This window comes from Salvelinus fontinalis, chromosome 38 (genome assembly GCF_029448725.1).
Source record: "Salvelinus fontinalis isolate EN_2023a chromosome 38, ASM2944872v1, whole genome shotgun sequence".
Lineage (NCBI taxonomy): Eukaryota > Metazoa > Chordata > Actinopteri > Salmoniformes > Salmonidae > Salvelinus > Salvelinus fontinalis.
In genome coordinates, this window is record NC_074702.1 from 3,615,445 (window position 1) to 3,637,267 (window position 21,823).

Sequence of the window (21,823 nt, forward strand, 5' to 3'; positions counted from 1 at the left end):
GTTGGAAGGTGAACCTTCGCCCCAGTCTGAGGTCCTGAGCGCTCTGGAGCAGGTTTTCATCATGGATCTCTCTGTACATTGCTCCGTTCATCGTTCCCTTGATCCTGACTAGTCTCCCAGTCCCTGCCCCTGAAAAACATCCCCACAGCATGATGCTGCCACCACCATGTTTCATCGTAGGGATGGTGCCAGGTGCCCTCCAGACGTGACGCTTGGCATTCAGGCCAAAGAGTTCAATCTTGGCTTCATCAGACCAGATAATCTTGTTTCTCAAGGTCTGAAAGTTCTTCAGGCGCCTTTTGGAAAACTCCAAGTGGGCTGTCATGTGCCTTTTACTGAAGAGTGGCTTCCGTCTGGCCACTCTACCATAAAGGCCTGATCGGTGGAGTGCTGCAGAGATGGTTGTCCTTCTGGAAGGTTCTCCTATCGACACAGAGGAACTCTAGAGCTCTGTCAGAGTGACCATCGGGTTCTTGGTCACCTCCCTGACCAAGGCCCTTCTCCCCCGATTGCTCAGTTTGGTCGGGCGCACAGCTCTGGGAAGAGTCTTGTTTGTTCCAAACTTCTTCCATTTAAGAATGATGGAGGCCACTGTGTTCTTGGGGACCTTCAATGCTGCAGAAATGTTTTGGTCCCTTCCCCAGATCTGTGCCTCGACAAAATCCTGTCTCGGAGCTCTATGGATAATTCCTTTGACCTCATGGTAAGGTTTTGGTTCTGACGTGCACTGTCAACTGTGGGACCTTATATAGACAGGTGTGTGCCTTTCCAAATCATGTCCAATCAATTGAATTTACCACATGTGGAGTCCAATCAAGTTGAAGAAACATCTCAAGGATGATCAATGGAAACAGGATGCACCTGATCTCAATTTTGAGTCTCATAGCAAAGCGTCTGAATACTTATGTAAATAAGGTATTTAAGTTTTTAATTCTTAATAAATTTGCAAAAAAAATTAAAAACCTGTTTTGGCTTTGTCATTATTGTAATGTCTGGAGAGTGATGGGTGTGGAGTCAGACGCAGAGAGCAGAAGCTTGACAGGAAAAACGCTTTAATGTCCTTCGTAAAGTAACCAGTTACAAACATGGGTGAAGCCCAAAACACAGGCGCAACAAACCCAAAACCATAGTTACCAAAAACCCGGACAGTGAAAACCCAAAAGAACACAAACACCACATACGTCAAATAACAACAAATGTGAAAAACCGAAACAGTTCTGTCTGGTGCATACACGAAGACTGAAGACATCCACCCACCAAAACCCCAACACAAAACAGGCTACCTAAATATGGTTCCCAATCAGAGACAACACAAAACACCTGCCTCTGATTGAGAACCATATCAGGCCAAACACAGAAATAGGAAAACATAGGAATACAAACATAGACTGCCCACCCCAACTCACACCCTGACCATACTAAATAAAGACAAAACAAAGGAAATAAAGGTCAGAACGTGACAATTATGTGGTATTGTGTGGAGATTGATGAGGAAAAAGTTATTTAATACATTTTAGAAAAGGCTGTAACGTAACAAAATGTGGAAAAAGGGAAGGGGTCTGAATACTTTCAGAATGCACTGTATATTGTGGCGTGCTAAAGTTGACGTGACCATTGCGGCTTTTCAGAAATAAATGTTTGGAACATCCCAAGTGGTTTTCTAAAGACCCACTCTATTTGATACTCATTGGTGTAATATAAACAGGTGAACGTATAGGGAAACTTCAGGAATCAAGGGGCTTGGCAAAGCAAACATCCCCCTCTGCTCTCTATAGAAGTTTTATTCCCCCACATCCCATGCCACGTCCCACCAGCTCCAAGTCACATCACATACTATTATGTTTTTATCTGTGTTCACACCAAACTAAGTTTACTTACTTCTTCATTTTCCATTGGTGGCACAACTTTCATCTTGAATACATCTTTTGAGGGGAGAGAAAATCTATGAGAAAATAATTCTAACTCGAGATGCATGAGCAACTCATGATTTAGAATATATATGTTTTGCACAAAACTGTAGGGACCGGTTTAGCCTATCCCTATTTCCTTAACTAAAAAGCACCTTCCTTGGAGTATCTAGGTTTGACAAACCAGCCCTAATTTTTTTTTAAAAAGGTGAGATTTCTGAAATTAAAGTTCCATATGAATTTTTACAAGTATAATGCATATGATAATAAAATACCTGATCTGGTGGGTTTTGTTGGCACAACCATATTCATAGAGGGAAAAGGCATGTTTGACTCTTTGTCCAAACATTTATTATAACCCTAAGAAATGAAGTAGCACATCAGTGTAAAGTCATTCATATTGACAAAATACCAAACAATTGTATTTCAAACAAAACAAAAAGCTAAGGTAACGTTACCTGCTGCAAAGTTTGCATGAAACATCCCCCATCCTCCACTATTTCCTGTGGTTTGACGGTAGAAACCTGTCCTGGGATTGGGTTGACTCTAGGAGGCACCAACAGCTTGAAGTTGAATCCTCTCTCTCTCTCCATCCTGAAAACGAAATGGTAACGTTAATGTTTGCTAGCTATAGTAGCTAATTGACAACAACACGCTATTGACATTTAGTAAAGTAGCAAGCAAGGGCCTTTGGCAATTTTTTCTTCATAAAACCTTAGTTAGCAAACTGAAATGTCGTCAAAACAGCAAACATCTAGCTAATTTTAGCTAGCTACTGTCGCTAATGTCAGCTATGCTGGCTGACGTTAGCTAACGTTACTCGAAAAATAAATGTTGCGGTCGGAGACTGGCCACATTTACAAGAAAACGAAATATATTTCCCTAATATATTAAGCTAATTAATATCTAGCTAATTGTGAATTATTTGCGTACGTTAGCTAATAGCACTGTACCTGGGGGTGAAGAAGACAGCCAACGGTTTTTGAGTTCAAATTCAACGGCTGAGCTTAACCGCAGGCACGGGCAGATCTCTTTTTAAACGAGCGCGTGGAAGGTGACGATTTCGTCACTTTCCAAACCTAAAACACAAACGACTTCTAAACTTTATTCCATCCTAAACGACATTTTTAAATATCTAAAATATCTATATTTTTGTGAGCGTGTGAGAAATGTAGCTATCAAACGGTTTATGGAAACATTGTAGACTAAGTTAGCCAATTAATTCAAGCAATTATTTTATACTTTGGCCACAGTAAATAACTACAAACCTGATCCAAAATAAATGACAGCATATTTTCAGTTGTTTTATTTGTTTGTCATTGCAGTTTCTTCCTCTTGAATATACAAACATTAAGAACATCTGCTCTTTCCATCACAGACGGACCAGGTGTGATGTTATTTGTTAAATGCACTTCAATCAGTGTAGATGAAGGAGAGGAGACAGGTTAAATAAGGATTTTTATGCATTGAGACAATTCAGAGGTTGAATGGGCAAGACAAAAAATGTAAGTGCCTTCCTTTGAACGGGGTATAGTGGTAGGTGTCAGGCGCACAGGTTTGTGGCAAGAACTGTAACGCTGCTGGGTTTTTCACGCTCAACAGTTTCCTGTGTGAATCAAGAATATTCCACCACCCAAAGAACATCCAGCCAACTTGACAAAGCTGTTTGAAACATTGGAGTCAACATGGGCCAACATCCCTGTGGAACGCTTTGGACACCTTGTAGAGTCCATGCCCCAACGAATTAAGGATGTTCTGAGATGTTTGGTATACTCAGTGTGTCTTTAATTACATCATAATATCTCTCCTGGCTAATGAACACAATATCCTATTTCTGTTTTCTTTTTTGTGTCAAAACCACATTATGGTCATCATCAATGTATGAAACACATGATTAAAAGTGTCTTTATGTGCTTATTTGCTGACATCAAAGTGCCTCCCTCCAAGTCCCTTGAGCATGTGAAAATGATGATGATGACCAAAGATTGTCTGTTCCATAGAATTTGGAATTAGAACAATTTACTAGGATCTGTAGGTTGTCCAGTAGACAAATGTGTAGTTGCTGTGTGTTATCGTTGCTATGAGAACCGTTTTGATGAGTACCAATGCTTTTTTGAAGAAATGTTTGAAGCGTGGTAAATTTTACACTAATGTATCTGTTTGCTTTGATTACCACTGTTTGTTTATTCAAACAAAAATACTATTTATTGCTTAGAAATGTATGCCACTGCAGTAATGTATTTTTGTTTGCAGTTTGTGTTTGGACCCCCATGTTGAAGTATTGAACCTGGCCTCTATAGAGGTTAGTCTTTTAGTTATCTATTCATATTTCTAAAATATTGTTGTTTATGTATACATGTAGTGGCTAACTTTCTCTTTCTTTCATGCTATAGTTTTGTTTTTCACTGTGTGTATATGTGTGTGTTTGACAGACATCTAAGAGAGATTCAAATGTTTCATTCACGTCTTTCTTGTACAGTTCTTGGTAATGACCACAGGGTGGGAGTGTGTGACAGAAAACTAAAAAAAGATACATTGGGCCCCTACCTAGCGAAAGCTTCCTACAGGACTGACTAAATACAAGTAGGATTATTATGAAACTGACATCCTCTACATAAGGCGTGATCAGCAGTTATTGTTTTCATATTTATTGTTTTCAGAAAGGAAATACATTTTTGTCAACAAAAAGTTATACAGACACAGTGCAGAACTTTGACCATGAGTGCACACCAGCAATCCACAGGGAAAAAGTGACATCTGTAGTCTACCTCAAATTGCAGGCCTGAGGCCCTGTCACATCTGATGGGCTCTCTCACGTCAGTTCAAACATGAAAAATAAACAAACCATGCTGTACCTTCCCCTCCTCCACCCTTCCATCCAGAACCGTACGTAGGAGGTGAGGAAGGACTGTGGTCTGTCATAGAAAACTATCACCAAAAAGGCAGGAGATCGGCAACAGTAGTGCTCTCTCATGGAAGCCTTATGTTCCACATAGGAAAGAAGAGGGTTAATTAAGTAAGTAAAACTCTTCCCTCCATTCCCACCTAAGCTACAGTACTTCTCCTTCTCTCCTTACTTTTTCCTTTCACGTTCTTTGGCACATGACTTGACCCTGGTTGTGTGCCCGGTGGTGGTGTAATGGACTGGGTCCTCCTCACCGGCCCAGCCCAGGCAGCATCAGAACCGGGAGCATCACGCTTGCTGCTGGTAAACCCGTTTTTTTCCAGAGTGCATCCCAAATGACACCCTATTCCCTATATGGGGTTCTGGTCAAAAGTAGTGCACTATATAGGGAAGGGGCCTGGTCAAAAGTAGCGCACTATATAGGGAATAGGGTGTCATTTGGGACACAATTCAGGGCTGCTGGGCTGAGTAGTGTGGGATCTTTACAGTGAAAGCATCATGGCATAATGACATCACAGTCATCTCCCTGTACTGTTTGAGAGAGAGAGAGTCAAGGGCTTTCATATGAAATGCTGCCACTGTTGCCTCTCCAGTCTCCACGGCTATTTATCCATGGTCATTCTTGATGGGTAAAGCTGCTACTAATCAGACATCATTCACTACTGCGCAATTCATTACAGCTCATAAAAGCGGATGAGGTCATAGCTGTTATGTGTGATTTTCTGCATCAGAGATTTAGTGAAGACGTTGAACCTCTGGCAAACCAACCTACACACTAGTTCTATACTATGTCGTATTGTGGGGTAGACAGACTACTGTAAGTATTTGATTGGGAATCAGAACTTCCACAGATATCCTTATGGATGTATCTACTGAATCCAATCCTGTGGTTCTGGTCCTTAACTGCTCTATGACTGTTGAAATCATGTTTATTTTGTTTTCAATCTTTATTTATTCAGGAAGTCCCATTGAGGTGAGAAGACTTATTTTACAAGGCTGACCTGGCCTGTTCATGCAAAACCATTTATCTTGGCTAGACAGAGAAGCTTCTGATGTCATAAAGCCCCTCAAAATAAGCATTAGGAGGAAAGTATCAGACACACAGATTTAGCAGAGCAGAAGGCCTCCTGGGAACCCAGTATTTGTTTAAATTCCAAATCCATACGTTGTGTTTATTTATCAAGTGTAATCTGGCGTAGTTATCAGTGTTGGAAGGGCAGCTCAGAGTTTACACACCAAGTTCAAATATTGCATTTTCAATGCAGCGAGCAATTGCAATATGTCCTCACATGAAATTGAATCTCTTGAAAGAGCAAGCGAAAACAAACAGTCGGTTACTTGCTAATGACATCATTATGTGCGTACCTGGATATCATTACTCTACACATTAAGGTTGTATGATTCTGTACAAGCCTCAACTTTTCATCAACAAACAAAACATTGCTGTTATATCCTAAATCTTCAATGTCTTCCTAATACTGTATATTATAAACATGACATTCTCATATCATAACCGTCCATTGTCGGGACATAAAAACGAATTAATTCCCTCGCTTTGAACCTTTGCAGCGCACCAAGACATTAGTCAACATCAATGTAGCTACAGATGATGCATTAAATATAATACATAGGCCTATGTAGTATTACAGTAACAGGTAAATGCCTGGCTCTGCCTAAGACAGGCATTGTCTCCGTCCCAAATGGCCCCCTTTCTCTATGTCGTGTACTACATTTGACCTGGGCTCTGGTCAAAAGTAGTGCACATTAAAGGGAATATGGTGCCATTGGGACGTAGACTTTGCCATATTGAGGGACTGTACAGAGGAAAGGCTATGTAGTGCATTACAGTATTACATAAAGCCAATGTTTCCAGCCCTGCAGGCACAAACCAGCCATCATTTCCCAAGGTATGGTAAGAGGTAAACACCCTGACACTGTAACATTCCATAAACAAGATCAAACAGAGAAGCCATCCACAGCCCTGCCCAGGTATTAAACAGTACAGTACACCACTGTCTTCATAGGGGCGTGCACTAAGAAACCTTTCCAAGGTGATCCCATTCAAAAGCACTGTGGAAAGCAAAGCACGTATTCAGGAGGAGGAGGAGGAGGACGAAGGATAAAGCCACGTCCTGTACAATATAGATCGAATCTCCTTTAGTGGAGGTCAACGACCCCTCACTGTATGCCTCTTTTACCGTTAATAGTCCCGTTCTCCGGGGATATGATGTTTGGATTGTTCTGGAAATATATAGGCAATAAAGGACAAAGGGGTGTCATAAACGTTGATTAAAGCTCTTCTTAAAAGAGCCAGGCGGGAGAGGTTCCTGAGTTATGGAGGCGTTTCAGTCGCCGTTATTGTTTCTGTGACAGAGACCTCTTAATGCTGCTGCCTGTGTCTGGCTGAGCCATCCTGGACGACACGGTGCAGCGGTAAACATCTCTCTCTCTTTGAGGAGAGGAGACAGTCATTAATCCCCAGGCTGGGACAGAGGAGGGGAGGAGAGGAGAGGAGGAAAGACATCACACCCAGCCAGCCCAGTCAACAACCCAGCCGAGTCCCCCAGCTCCCCAGCCCAGCCAACAACCCTGCCCAGTCTCCCAGCTCCCCAGCCCAGCCTCCCAGCTCCCCAGCCCAGTCCCCCAGCTCCCCAGCTCAGCCTCCCAGCTCCCCAGCCCAGCCTCCCAGCTCCCCAGCCCAGTCTCCCAGCTCCCCAGCCCAGTCTCCCAGCTCCCCAGCCCAGCCTCCCAGCTCCCCAGCCCAGTCTCCCAGCTGCCCAGCCCAGTCTCCCAGCTCCCCAGCCCAGCCTCCCAGCTCCCCAGCCCAGTCTCCCAGCTCCCCAGCCCAGCCTCCCAGCTCCCCAGCCCAGTCTCCCAGCTCCCCAGCCCAGCCTCCCAGCTCCCCAGCCCAGTCTCCCAGCTCCCCAGCCCAGTCTCCCAGCTCCCCAGCCCAGCCTCCCAGACCCCAGCCCAAACCCCCAGCCTAGCAGTCCAGCCCAGCATCCCAGCCCCCCATCCTCCCAGCCCAGCACCCCAGCCCAGCCTACAAGCCGCCACCAGCAGGTCACAATAACCTCCAACCTGCGTGATTTTTCACCATCCAGATGTCTGTTTTATTTTTTTGGTACATTTTAACTGAGGCTTAAATTTCAATGATCCTGGTGGTGATAGTAGTGGTGGTTACATTTTTTAATGGCCGTTCTATTAAATTACATTATGATTATAATAACTCTTGATACACTGTTAGGGAGGGCTGTCTGTAGACTATTTTTTAAAGACAATATTGCATGTCATCACATTTCATGTCTCTTTAGGCCTATGTCACATTCTAAAGAAAAATGCTAAGTGGAATTCAGAGGATGAAGGGATGATATGTAGGATGGCTGCAAACAGTTGCATGAATAAGACTCAAGATCATGAAGTGATTTAGCTATCCTCCTGGCTCCTACATTATCAGCTGAAATAAATAATACCAGAGTAGAGGAAACATAACACTGCTCTGTCTGGAAACATGACCGTATCTAAGACAGTGACAGAATTAGGGAGAAGGGATGATCATTGTACAAGTGACAGACAATTCATTTGTCCATATCCATCACTAAGCACCTCTCTTGTCTGTCATCCCTTTAATGTGTGCATAAACCACCCCCTGACATAAACATGGAGAAGTGCCATAGATAGAAAGAGTTTGTTTGAGTTCTACAGACAGATGGCTGTTTAGTTTGATGGTAGATCCAGGATGATGTTCTGCAGACAGATGGTTGTTTAGTTTGATGGTAGAACCAGGATGATGTTCCTCAGACAGATGGTTGTTTAGTTTGATGGTAGAACCAGGATGATGTTCTACAGACAGATGGTTGTTTAGTTTGATGGTAGAACCAGGATGATGTTCCTCAGACAGATGGTTGTTTAGTTTGATGGTAGAACCAGGATGATGTTCTACAGACAGATGGTTGTTTAGTTTGATGGTAGAACCAGGAGGATGTTCTACAGACAGATGGTTGTTTAGTTTGATGGTAGAACCAGGATGATGTTCTACAGACAGGTGGCTGTTTAGTTTGATGGTAGAACCAGGATGATGTTCCTCAGACAGGTGGCTGTTTAGTTTGATGGTAGAACCAGGATGATGTTCTACAGACAGATGGTTGTTTAGTTTGATGGTAGAACCAGGATGATGTTCTACAGACAGATGGTTGTTTAGTTTGATGGTAGAACCAGGATGATGTTCTACAGACAGATGGTTGTTTAGTTTGATGGTAGAACCAGGATGATGTTCCTCAGACAGGTGGCTGTTTAGTTTGATGGTAGAACCAGGATGATGTTCTACAGACAGATAGTTGTTTAGTTTGATGGTAGAACCAGGATGATGTTCCTCAGACAGGTGGTTGTTTAGTTTGATGGTAGAACCAGGATGATGTTCTACAGACAGATGGTTGTTTAGTTTGATGGTAGAACCAGGATGATGTTCCTCAGACAGGTGGCTGTTTAGTTTGATGGTAGAACCAGGATGATGTTCCTCAGACAGATGGTTGTTTAGTTTGATGGTAGAACCAGGAGGATGTTCTACAGACAGATGGTTGTTTAGTTTGATGGTAGAACCAGGATGATGTTCCTCAGACAGAGGGTTGTTTAGTTTGATGGTAGAACCAGGATGATGTTCTACAGACAGGTGGCTGTTTAGTTTGATGGTAGAACCAGGATGATGTTCTACAGACAGATGGTTGTTTAGTTTGATGGTAGAACCAGGATGATGTTCTACAGACAGATGGTTGTTTAGTTTGATGGTAGAACCAGGATGATGTTCCTCAGACAGGTGGCTGTTTAGTTTGATGGTAGAACCAGGATGATGTTCTACAGACAGATAGTTGTTTAGTTTGATGGTAGAACCAGGATGATGTTCCTCAGACAGGTGGTTGTTTAGTTTGATGGTAGAACCAGGATGATGTTCTACAGACAGATGGTTGTTTAGTTTGATGGTAGAACCAGGATGATGTTCCTCAGACAGGTGGCTGTTTAGTTTGATGGTAGAACCAGGATGATGTTCCTCAGACAGATGGTTGTTTAGTTTGATGGTAGAACCAGGAGGATGTTCTACAGACAGATGGTTGTTTAGTTTGATGGTAGAACCAGGATGATGTTCCTAAGACAGATGGTTGTTTAGTTTGATGGTAGAACCAGGATGATGTTCCTCAGACAGATGGTTGTTTAGTTTGATGGTAGAACCAGGATGATGTTCCTCAGACAGATGGTTGTTTAGTTTGATGGTAGAACCAGGATGATGTTCTACAGACAGGTGGCTGTTTAGTTTGATGGTAGAACCAGGATGATGTTCCTCAGACAGATGGCTGTTTAGTTTGATGGTAGAACCAGGATGATGTTCTACAGACAGATGGTTGTTTAGTTTGATGGTAGAACCAGGAGGATGTTCTACAGACAGATGGCTGTTTAGTTTGATGGTAGAACCAGGATGATGTTCTACAGACAGATGGTTGTTTAGTTTGATGGTAGAACCAGGAGGATGTTCTACAGACAGATGGTTGTTTAGTTTTATGGTAGAACCAGGATGATGTTCCTCAGACAGATGGCTGTTTAGTTTGATGGTAGAACCAGGATGATGTTCCTCAGACAGATGGCTGTTTAGTTTGATGGTAGAACCAGGATGATGTTCCTTAGACAGATGGTTGTTTAGTTTGTTTAGTTTGATGGTATAACCAGGATGATGTTTTGTCTGTCCTTGATTTCCCTGCATCACATTACCTCTAGCCTACCTAGCATTACTTCTGGAAAAATATCTCACTTGTTCTTTGTCTGTGTAACAGCATCTCTTAAATCCAACACTTAGAGGTCGATATAATGCCTCCAATTATTTATTTACTCAAGGCAGCAGCATGATTATTCATTATTAAGAGGGAGAGGATGGAGAGAGGAGAACATTCTCTCAGTTCAATTCAATTCAAGTGCTTTATTGGCATGGGAAACAAATGTTAACATTGCCAAAGCAAGTGAAATAGATAATAAACAAAGGTGAAATAAACTCTCTCCCTCTGTCTATCTTTCTTCCTCTCTCTTCTATCTTTCTTTCTCTTTCTCTCTCTCTCTTCAAGACAAGGTCCAAGTCTGCTATTCAAGGCTAACTTTCTTGTGTTTGTGAACTTGGGTAATTGGAGATGAATCAAATTGCTATCGGTCTACTATACTACTGTATATTAAATCATTAAACACCATTTCAAATGTAAACTTTATTTACCATGTTAAAAGCAGCCACTATTCTGGCTGATCAGGTTTTTTTTGTTAACAAGACGTGAATACCCATTTGTATAACGTAGCCTTTAAATAAGTATTGGTGCAAGTTGATAGTGGTGTACCCTCTCAGTTTTGTGCCATACATACCTTATGTCCAGCAGTGTCCCGTACTTGCATTTGCAAACTCTGCCTTGCTCGCCCCAACAGCCCGCCTCCAAGCGGACCACGATGATTTAGAAGTTCAGGAATCCCACGTGACGTCACCGAGGGGTGATGTAATGCTTCTCTTAATAGAACGTATTGTAATCTTTTCTCAGTCCAACGTGGTTCCTTCTGAGAGTCTGCTGCGTATTTTCTACACTTGTTTGGTAAGTTAAAATAATTGCTTTCCACTACAGTAAATTATAAACATGCTATTATGGATTGTTCATTTCGTTTTATACAGCTGCATTGTTATTTCTGTTCACTTCGGTTGATGTGACAAGTTGCTCAGAGAGTCGCATCAACAGAATGCTGCAGCGCTCTACAGATTTCTTTGAATCTTATTTTCTGTTGTCTCGTGCATATTGTATTATGTGCAGAAATGTATTTAAGTCCGTTATTTATTCGTATAGGGCAGGCTTGCCATCTCGGTGCAATATTTAGAAGTCTCAGGACGCGCGTGGACTGACTGTTGAATGTTGTTGAAGTTGAGCACAGAGATGTCAAGTGCTGCTCTCTGCTCGCGAGCTGTCAGAGCCGTAGCTACCATAGTAATTTACCCCACAAACTGGATGTGTGAGTAGGTTAGCTATGTGTAGTATCCAGCGATGTGTCAGTGCAGGGTAGCTTATGGCGCGCAATTACTAAAGATAATATTAGGAGGAATTAATTGGCAATGGTTATCAACAGCAAATAGTGACAGAGCGTGGGCTATACGTGTCGACTTATAAAAAAAAAATCTAGAGCTTTACAAAGTAATATTTGTAATGATTCTGAAGTTTGCAGTATTTTGCAACATTGTCCCCCTGTCCCATCGATGGATGGATGCAGCCCACTTCTAGACGTTGTCCTGTGTGTCAAACTGGGCTGCGGGACGGGACGCGGACGCGGTTTACAAACGTCAGGTCCTCGACAAAGGTAAAAGTAGCTAAAGAGGAGCTGTCATTCCATCCATAATACCAATACATGTTTATGATACTGTGGTAGCCTATAATACTGTTCATTTTGAAGAGTAATCTAACCGAAACATTACGTCATTCTGCAGGCCAGCAGTCGCTATTTGATTAACCGCCGCCGAGCAATTGAAGGTTTCAGAGGAGTTTTGCTGACTGGGCACACTTTACGTTAAGTGCCTGCGGTATAAAAATATGTTTTAATCTTATGATTAGATTGTCATTGAGTTTAAATGATGGCGGACCATTCTCTGTTTGTCAGTTTCCATTTTTTATTATTATTGTAGCCTATAACGATCAAACAATCTCTCTCTAAGATTACCTGGGTGCCTCTCTTCTGCAATTACTATTCACTATCGATGACGATGATGACAATGTTAATAACTATTATTATAGAGTTTGTGGTTTAACTAAATATGATTCATGTGCAACATTATAATACATGATGAATCCATCTTCATAAATGAAATAAAAACTCGTATTAAATAGCCTAAATTAAATAGAACATGACCCAAATTATTTGAGGCACTTAACTTAAAATAAAAAAGAATCGTTAGAAGACTAGTAAAAGCGAGGGAAAGAGAGTGTACTGGGATTTAGGCCTACTGAATATAACTGTTCTGACTGATGGAGGTACGACTGCAAAAAAAGTTCTTTGTTTTTGACAGAATAATTATTTCGTAGCAAGTGTCCTTGTGTTTGAAGCCCGATAGTGGCTATTTAATAAAATACAGCTAACACTAGACGGAGAGTAGACTGAAGTATGCTTCTTAAAAATGTGTTTATTTCTAATTGAATTATTATATATGAAGATATTCATCAAATCTGTCCCCATAGATCAGCTACCATGATCAACACATTGGTATAAAATAATGAACACAGTAACACAGAGTGAAACTTTTACTTAATAATCTAAGTTAACTAATTAAGTTAACTTAATCAAAGTAGTTAAGTGAATACAACAGGTATACACCACTATATGTGTGCTTTTGACCAGCTGTAAATTCAACCACTTTCCAGTTTTGAGTCTATTTAACCAGGTATCGATTAAGATGTGATGTTATTATAATCCTCATGGTTTTACATATTATACTTTGGGTTAGTTAGGGTCCTGTGTGGCTCTGTTGGTAGAGCGTAGTGCTTGCAACACCATGGTTGTGGGTTCAATTCCCACAGGGGACAGGTAGGGGGAAAAAATGTATAAATGTATCAAGTCGTGCTGGAAAAGAGCATCTGCTAAATTACAAAAATGTTTGTATTTTTTCTTGTTGTTGAATAGCCTACTTTTATAAAACAAACTCTAATAACATGATTATATAGAGGGTGATTCGTACAATTTGCCGTGAGCGACACCGTCCACACAATCATAGTCCCCTCTATAAATAAAGGCCGATCTGACTCCAGGTATTGTGGTAGTGTAGAAAGGCCCTGTGGTTGAGTGTGTATTATGCCGGGCCCCTCCACAGCTCAGCGTTAGTTAACACCTTGTTGTCCTCTATGTGGATGTGAGTGTGTTGACTGGTGAAGCCCTGGGGTGGAGGTGTCACTAGGCTTGTTGGAAGTTTACACACACACACACACACACACACACACACACACACACACACACACACACACACACACACACACACACACACACACACACACACACACACACACACACACACACACACACACACACACACACACACATATATACACACACATGCACACACAGTTTAGACACCGAGGTGGTGATTGACAGTGATTGAGGGTTGCCTCTCAGGGGCCCCTCTGTGCTGTGTGTACAGCATACTATAGGGCCTATATGAGGGGTTCACAGCACATACAGCATTGTTTGAGCAAGCCGTGTTCCTCGCCTCAGGGATCGCTGTGATCCCACCATGAACCTGCACTGTCGAAGGCCCCCCCTCACACATGTCGAACACACACACTGAACACACACACACACACACACCGAACATACACACACACACCGAACACACACACAAGCCGAACACACACACACACACACCATACTGTTTGAATTGTAATATGTGCCCTACCTGAAGAGTTCGTTCCCTGGTCCCTGTTGAAATCGTACTCCGCTCACTAATCCTTCCCCTCTCTCACATCGGGACCCAGTTAATGTAAAGTGTAACCAAATTTCCTCTGCTAAACTAAAACATCTATATCAAATAAAAGCCAAGTGCCCCATTGAAGGGAAAAGGCGTTGTGCTCTGGCGATTTAGAGGCGAGAGCAGCAATTGGGACAACTCACTGGGGCTTACATGGAGCCCTTGTTTCAGTGCTTTATGCCTATTATGGTTTTCATTTCCTTTTCAACGTGTTGAGTTGATGTATTTCTGAAGGAAAAGCCCCAAACCAATCATATTTCCTATTCTGGTAATGACTCGGGAATAAAGTATAGGCCTAATGTGTGGAAATGGAATAGAAAATGTTTCTCTTTGAATGTTAGTCTTGGGGTTTTCTGATTGACATTTTGAGAGAACGTTTTGGAACGAGAGCCAAATCACATTGTCAAACACTTGATGGACTAGTTTAAGTTGTTGATAATACCGTGAGAAGAGTTCTACTTAGTGAACAAAGCTTGATGAATTGAAAGTATCCAGGTTAGAGAATGGATCCTGCTGTTCAGACCAATCTTTATTATATTATATCTGGGCTACCAGTATTATACCTACAGTATGTGGAGAGTCTACTACCAGTATTATACCTACAGTATGTGGAGAGTCTACTACCAGTATTATACCTACAGTATGTGGAGAGTCTACTACCAGTATTATACCTACAGTATGTGGAGAGTCTACTACCAGTATTATACCTACAGTATGTGGAGAGTCTACTACCAGTATTATACCTACAGTATGTGGAGAGTCTACTACCAGTATTATACCTACAGTATGTGGAGAGTCTACTACCAGTATTATACCTACAGTATGTGGAGAGTCTACTACCAGTATTATACCTACAGTATGTGGAGAGTCTACTACCAGTATTATACCTACAGTATGTGGAGAGTCTACTACCAGTATTATACCTACAGTATGTGGAGAGTCTACTACCAGTATTATACCTACAGTATGTGGAGAGTCTACTACCAGTATTATACCTACAGTATGTGGAGAGTCTACTACCAGTATTATACCTACAGTATGTGGAGAGTCTACTACCAGTATTATACCTACAGTATGTGGAGAGTCTACTACCAGTATTATACCTACAGTATGTGGAGAGTCTACTACCAGTATTATACCTACAGTATGTGGAGAGCCTGCTTCTTTGTCTTAGAGTGGCCAAGGCTCACTAAGTGTACAATTAGATAATAATTGATCGATAAGGTTGTTGCTGTTGCTCTGAAAAGTGTTTTTTTTAGGTAGTAAAGTGATTATTTTCAGCGAGTGGTGAAAATATCAGTCATGTTGCCCATGCATGTTCAGAGATGATGGAGCATGTTTATCTTTGAGGCTTTGTTATGAATAGAAACAGAACAGGTGAAGGATGAGAGAGAGAGTGAGGTAGAGAGAAAGAGAGAGTGACAGGGAGACAGAGAGAGAAGAATGGGGGGGAGAGAGAGCGAGAGAGGTAGAGAGAGAGAGCGAGAGAGAGAGAGAAGAATGGGGGGGAGAGAGAGCGAGAGAGGTATAGAGAGAGATGGGGAGAGAGAGAGAGAAGAATGGGGGGGAGAGGTAGAGAGAGCGAGAGAGGTAGAGAGAGAGAGAAGAATGGGGGGAGAGAGAGCGAGAGAGGTAGAGAGAGAGAAGAATGAGGGGGAGAGAGAGCGAGAGAGCTAGAGAGAGAGAGAGGGAGAGAGAGAATAATGGGGGAGAGAGAGCGAGAGAGGTAGAGAGAGAGAGAGAGAGAGAGAGAATAATGGGGGGAGAGAGAGAGGTAGAGAGAGAGAGAGAGAGAGAGAGAGAGAGAGAGAGAGAGAGAGAGAGAGAGAGAGAGAGAGAGAGAGAGAAGAATGGGGGGGGGAGAGCGAGAGAGGTAGAGAGAGAGAGAGAGTGAGGTAGAGAGAAAGAGAGAGTGACGGGGGAGAGAGAGAGAGAAGAATGGGGGGGAGAGAGAGCGAGAGAGGTAGAGAGAGAGAGAGAGAGAAGAATGGGGGGAGAGAGAGCGAGAGAGGTAGAGAGAGAGAGTGAGGTAGAGAGAAAGAGAGAGTGACGGGGAGAGAGAGAGAAGAATGGGGGGGAGAGAGAGCGAGAGAGGTAGAGAGAGAGAGAGAGGGGGGAAGGAGAGAAGGAGAAAAACGTGATGAGGGAGAAAGAGAGAGAAGCACGGGAGACAGAGAGAGAAGGACGAGGAGAGAGAAGGATAGAAAGAGAGAGAGGGAGAGAGGAGAGCGAGAGGGAGAAAGAGAGGAGGGAGAGATAGAGACCCAGACCTCCTTACCCTCTGACAGAGGGACCCTGTCCAGACCTTTCCCAGCAGGCTTTGCCACAGATGTAGCCTGTAAGAAAAAAGGCTCTGGTTAACTTTACACGTCATTTGAATGTTTTGACTTTGTTAGAGGAAATAGTCTGTACAGGTCAAAAAAATCACACATGTTAATCATGTATGAAGGTATTCATGCTAAACAAGTCATGTGTGGCCTTAGCTCAAATGTTTAGTTGATTCAAATAAAGAGACACAAAAAAAATATTTTGTGGGATTCAATCAGATCACACATGGTGGAAAATGTGGCTTTTAAAGGCCATTTCCAATTGAGCCGATATATACAGCATTTACTGTTGTCGAGAATGAGCAGTCGGATTGAATCCCGGCCTAATACGATTGTCTGTGCGTACATTTGAAGAGTAATTTGTGTTAGGCTTTATCGTATGAGTGCTTCTCCGTGGATTCATTTGGTTTTAACATGTCCCACCCATTTTCATCCAAAGAACAAGGGCGCCTGCTCACTAATCAATGACAAAACATGATTTCTAGCTAAAATAAAAATGTAAAAAGAGTCCTTAACATTTTATCCCTCTCACAGGCTCAATACCAGGCAATTAAGCTGTTAGGCTCTAATCTCCCAGAGGGCTGAATGGTCAGGCAAGGTTCTGAGGGTGGTTGGTTGGTTATAAGACAGTAGAGGTAAGACTGTTATAAGACTAAGTGAGACGTAGAACCTCTAGTCTGAATAAAACATGAAGTCCCTGGGGTCATGTCATTCCGGAAAATAGTCATTCCTGGAAATAGTGATTCCTGGAAATTGTCATTCCTGGAAATAGTCATTCCTGGAAATTGTCATTCCTGGAAATAGTCATTCCTGGAAATAGTCATTCCTGGAAACTATTATATGTTTTGTAGAATCTAGTCTAATCTGCTCCTACTATTATATGTGTTGTAGAATCTAGTCTAATCTGCTCCTACTATTATATGTGTGGTAGAATCTAGTCTAATCTGCTCCTACTATTATATGTGTTGTAGAATCTAGTCTAATCTGCTCCTACTATTATATGTGTGGTAGAATCTAGTCTAATCTGCTCCTACTATTATATGTGTGGTAGAATCTAGTCTAATCTGCTCCTACTATTATATGTGTTGTAGAATCTAGTCTAATCTGCTCCTACTGTTATATGTATATAAATTATCTTGGGCTCCCGAGTGGCGCAGCGGTCTAAGGCACTGCATCTTTGTGCTAGAGGCATCACTACAGACCCTGGTTCAATTCCTGGATGTGATTGGGAGTCCCATAGGGTGTTGCACAATTGGCCCAGCGTTGTCTGGGTTAGGGTTTGAAAAAATGTTGATTTTTTTTCTCCCCAATATGTATTGTAATCTCTAATCTGCTCCTACTATTATATGTGTTGTAAACTCTAGTCTAATCTGCTCCTACTATTATATGTGTTGTAAACTCTAGTCTAATCTGCTCCTACTATTATATGTGTTGTAAACTCTAGTCTAATCTGCTCCTACTATTATATGTGTTGTAAACTCTAGTCTAATCTGCTCCTACTATTATATGTGTTGTAAACTCTAGTCTAATCTGTAAAGTTTTCTGCATCGTAATGGCATCCTACTTGTTTTCTTTCTCAGAAATAGAACTCCCACTACCACCCAGCCTACATTCCAAATTGCACCCTATTCCCTATATATTATACTACTTTTGACTAGAGCCCAGGGCCCTATAGGGAATAGGGTGCCATTTGAGACTGAACCCCGGTCATAGAGACCAGGCCGGGCCCTGCCTTGAAGCTGCAACAGCTCTTTTCACACAGAGCGTCCTCTCACTCTCTGTGTGAAGTAATGAACACCTGACTGTAGGCTACTGCCAGGAGGGAATGGAATACTATATTTTGTATGTTTACGACTGAAAATATCTATGAAGCCTGCTATTTTTAGGCACAACATCAATAAATAGAGTAATCTAGAACGACTCAATGAAAGAAAGAGATGTCTATGTCTTGATGTGAGCTGAGAGCTAAACTCTCCTTGTTCTTCTTTCTCTCTCTCTCTCTCTCTCTCTCTCTCTCTCTCTCTCTCTCTCTCTTATTGTTTGTAGTCTTATGAGGAGTTGGTGAGAGAGAGTGATGAACTCTGAGCAGGAAAGGCTGTTTATGTGCAGTGCCCCTGGCTGTTCTCAGGTGAGTGTGTCGACACACGTCTGTGTATGTGTATTTGTGAGGGCGCGTGTGTGAGTGTGTGCACACATGTGCAATGGTGGAAAAAGTACTCAATTGTCATACTTGAATAAAAGTAAAGGTACCTTAATAGAAAAGGACTCACGTAAAAGTGAAATTCACCCAGTAAAATACAACTTGAGTAAAAGTCTAAAAGTATTTGGTTTTAAATATACTTACGTAAGTATCAAAAGTAAAAGGAGTTGCTAAAATATACTTAAGTATGAAAAGTAAAAGTATAAACCATTTCAAATTCTTTATATTAATCAAACCAGATTGCACATGGATAGACAGGGGCACGCTCCAACACTCAACACATCATTTACAAACTAAGCATTTGTGTTTAGTGAGTCCACCAGATCAGAGGCAGTAGGATGACCAGGAATGTTCTCTTGATAAGTGTGTGAATTGGATCATTTTCCTGTCAAAATGTAATGAGTACTTTTGGGTGTCAGGCTAAATGTTTGGAGTAAAAAGTACATTATTTTCTTTATGAATGTAGTGTAGTAAAAGGAAAAGTTTGCAAAAATATAAATAGTAGAGTAAAGTACAGATACCCCCCAAAACGACTTAAGTAGTACTTTAAAGTATTTTTACGTAGGTATTTTACACCACTGCTTATGTGTGTGTGTTTTTTGTGTGTGAGTTTTTTGTGTGTGTGTGTGTGCTCGTGCATGTTTGTGTGTGAGCGCCTGTTTCATGAAGACATGAAGAAGAGGGTGGAGAGGTGGCCTGAAGAGCACAGTGCTGCCTCACACATCAGGAGAAACAGAATAGCACCCACTTCCAGTGAAACTCCAGCTGTAAATAAAGGAGCTTTTTGCTGCAGATGTGAAAAACACCACAGAATAATGGTTAATAAGTCTATGCCACGTCTGTCACCCTTTTGTTAGGGTGCACAGTAGGGGTGAAGTATGAAGATCAAATATGTATTGTCCTATTTTATATTGATGTAATAAGGCTTGGGCCTCCCGAGTGGCGCAGCAGTCTAAGGCACTGTATCAAAGTGCTAGAGGCGTCAATACAGACCTAGAAGGTATAGATTATAGAGAAGTCCTTCTGGACTTAATAAATTCCTTTTCATACTGTATGTTCAGTGTTAACCTCTCAGCTATTTTGTCCACATGCAGGGACATGAAGATGATAGACTACTACATGTTTTCTTACTCAGTGATCATAGACAACCACAAGATTCACAGGAATGTGTTCCTGGAGTGCAGTATCCCTTTAACTGTCTCTGCATGCCTTTTTAACCTGGAATTAACACTAGTGAATATCATCCAGAATATCACTGCATATCACTGGACTCCAGGCGTGAGACTGTGTGTGTAGACAACTGAGTGGTTGTGTTCTTTATCAACGAGGACCACATTGGAACAACGGTATTTTGTATTTTAAGATAACTATATTTGTTGTTTCATGTGTTGTCCTCTTCTTTTTTAACAGTACCATTTTCTTTACCCCAAAATAAATCGAATCATTCTGTCTCAACAGCGATTCCCCACAGAGGACCACCTGATGATTCACCGGCATAAGCATGAGATGACTCTGAAGTTTCCCTCCATAAAGATCGACAGCATGTTATCAGGTGACAAACGGCTTCAGACATCCTATGCTGTAACTTCACTCTCTAGGCTTGCATCCCAACTGGTGTCCCATTCCCTATGTAGTGCACTACATTTGACCAGGGCCCATAATAGGATGCCATTTGGGACACATCCTGTAGTCTAATAGTGTAACATGTACGCTGGGAGTCGGGAAGCAAATACAGGGAGTGAAAAGGTAATAATAAATAGAACATAGAATCACTGACGCCTGAGGAAGAACCAAGGGGGGAGGGACCGATATAGGGGAGGTAATCAGGAAGGTGATGGAGTCCAGGTGAGTCTCATGAGGCACAGGTGCGAGTAACGATGGTGGCAGGTGTGCGTAATGATGAGACAAGTGGCACGTGGAGCGCCGGAGAGGGGGAGCGGGAGTAAACTTGACAAATAGTCTGGTCCCATCATGGTGTTCTGGAATAGATGAGTATTGTAGTTCTCCCTCAGGAAGTAGCACCTCTCTGCGCCAGGCAGATAGTCAGTCAGGTTACAAACAAACAGTACTGTGTAGTCTACATCAGGGTTGGGGTTGATTCAGGTTTTTGGATTCAGTCAATTCATTGAAATTCACTTAATGAATGACTGAATTGACAACTGAATTCAGGCCAACTGCGCTGTGTGTTGTGTTGAGGAGAGTTTGTGGTTCACTACTGTACTGTACCTGGACTCTGTTGTGACTCTCCTCATTTCCCTACGGTGAAAGCCTGGTTGTGTATTGAGTCTAGTCTCTAACCCATACCTTGTGGTTCTGCAGTGCTCAGCAGGACAATGAGACACTGATATATCACCGGAGAAATTCATGTTTTTCCTTTTTCCAAGTTAAGATAAATGTTTTGTCAAAGATGCCGCTGGCTTCCTGTCATCATCACAGATGTCATTAGTCTTGCTGTGACAGTGGGGAGGGGTGGTGGAGGAGGGGTTCCCTGCCCCACCATACAGAGGGGAGGAGATGGGGTGTGGTTGGGGGTGACATATTGATCCACAGTTCAAAGGAATACCTGATTTATAGGTTGTGTACAGCACCTGTAAGTGTCACCCCCAGGCTAAGTCATACTTCCAGATCTTTAGTGCCTAGACAGAGCCCAGCTGAGGCAGCAGAAGATGTGTGTGTGTGTGTGTGTGTGTGTGTGTGTGTGTGTGTGTGTGTGTGTGTACAGCTGTAGGATCTCAATTTGATCAACCTTTTGCAGGAGACCAGGAGACCCAGGACATTTAAAACTTGTAGTGTATTTGAGATTTAAAAAGTCTTCTGAAGTTTGTAATTTCCCTTGTATTGGATATGTTGTATTGGATTTGCCCCAAACATAACGCTTTGTATAACGCTTTGTATTCAGGACAAAAAGTGATTTGCTTTGCCACATTTTTTGAGGTATTACTTTAGTGCCTTGTTGCAAACAGGATCCAT

At 42.1% G+C, this 21,823-nt stretch overlaps 1 protein-coding gene and 1 long non-coding RNA gene across 3 annotated transcripts in view; one reads left to right on the forward strand and one right to left on the reverse strand.

Moving 5' to 3' along the window:
• Positions 1-1,125: 1,125 nt before the first annotated feature.
• On the reverse strand, positions 1,126-2,945 carry LOC129838138 (uncharacterized). Its single transcript, XR_008756823.1, has 4 exons — positions 2,861-2,945; positions 2,366-2,501; positions 2,183-2,267; positions 1,126-1,922 (listed from the first exon to the last, which is right to left on the reverse strand). It is a non-coding gene; the product is annotated as an uncharacterized LOC129838138 (long non-coding RNA).
• An 8,367-nt stretch (positions 2,946-11,312) lies between these two features.
• The window catches only part of creb5b (cAMP responsive element binding protein 5b), a 96,644-nt gene continuing 86,133 nt past the window's right edge, over positions 11,313-21,823 (forward strand). For both annotated transcript variants that reach the window (XM_055902958.1, XM_055902959.1), the window contains exons 1-3: positions 11,313-11,423; positions 18,700-18,781; positions 20,312-20,405. In XM_055902958.1, coding sequence (XP_055758933.1) covers positions 18,728-18,781; positions 20,312-20,405 — 148 coding nt within the window. In that variant the 5' untranslated portion in view covers positions 11,313-11,423; positions 18,700-18,727. The remainder of the gene's footprint in view (positions 11,424-18,699; positions 18,782-20,311; positions 20,406-21,823) is intronic.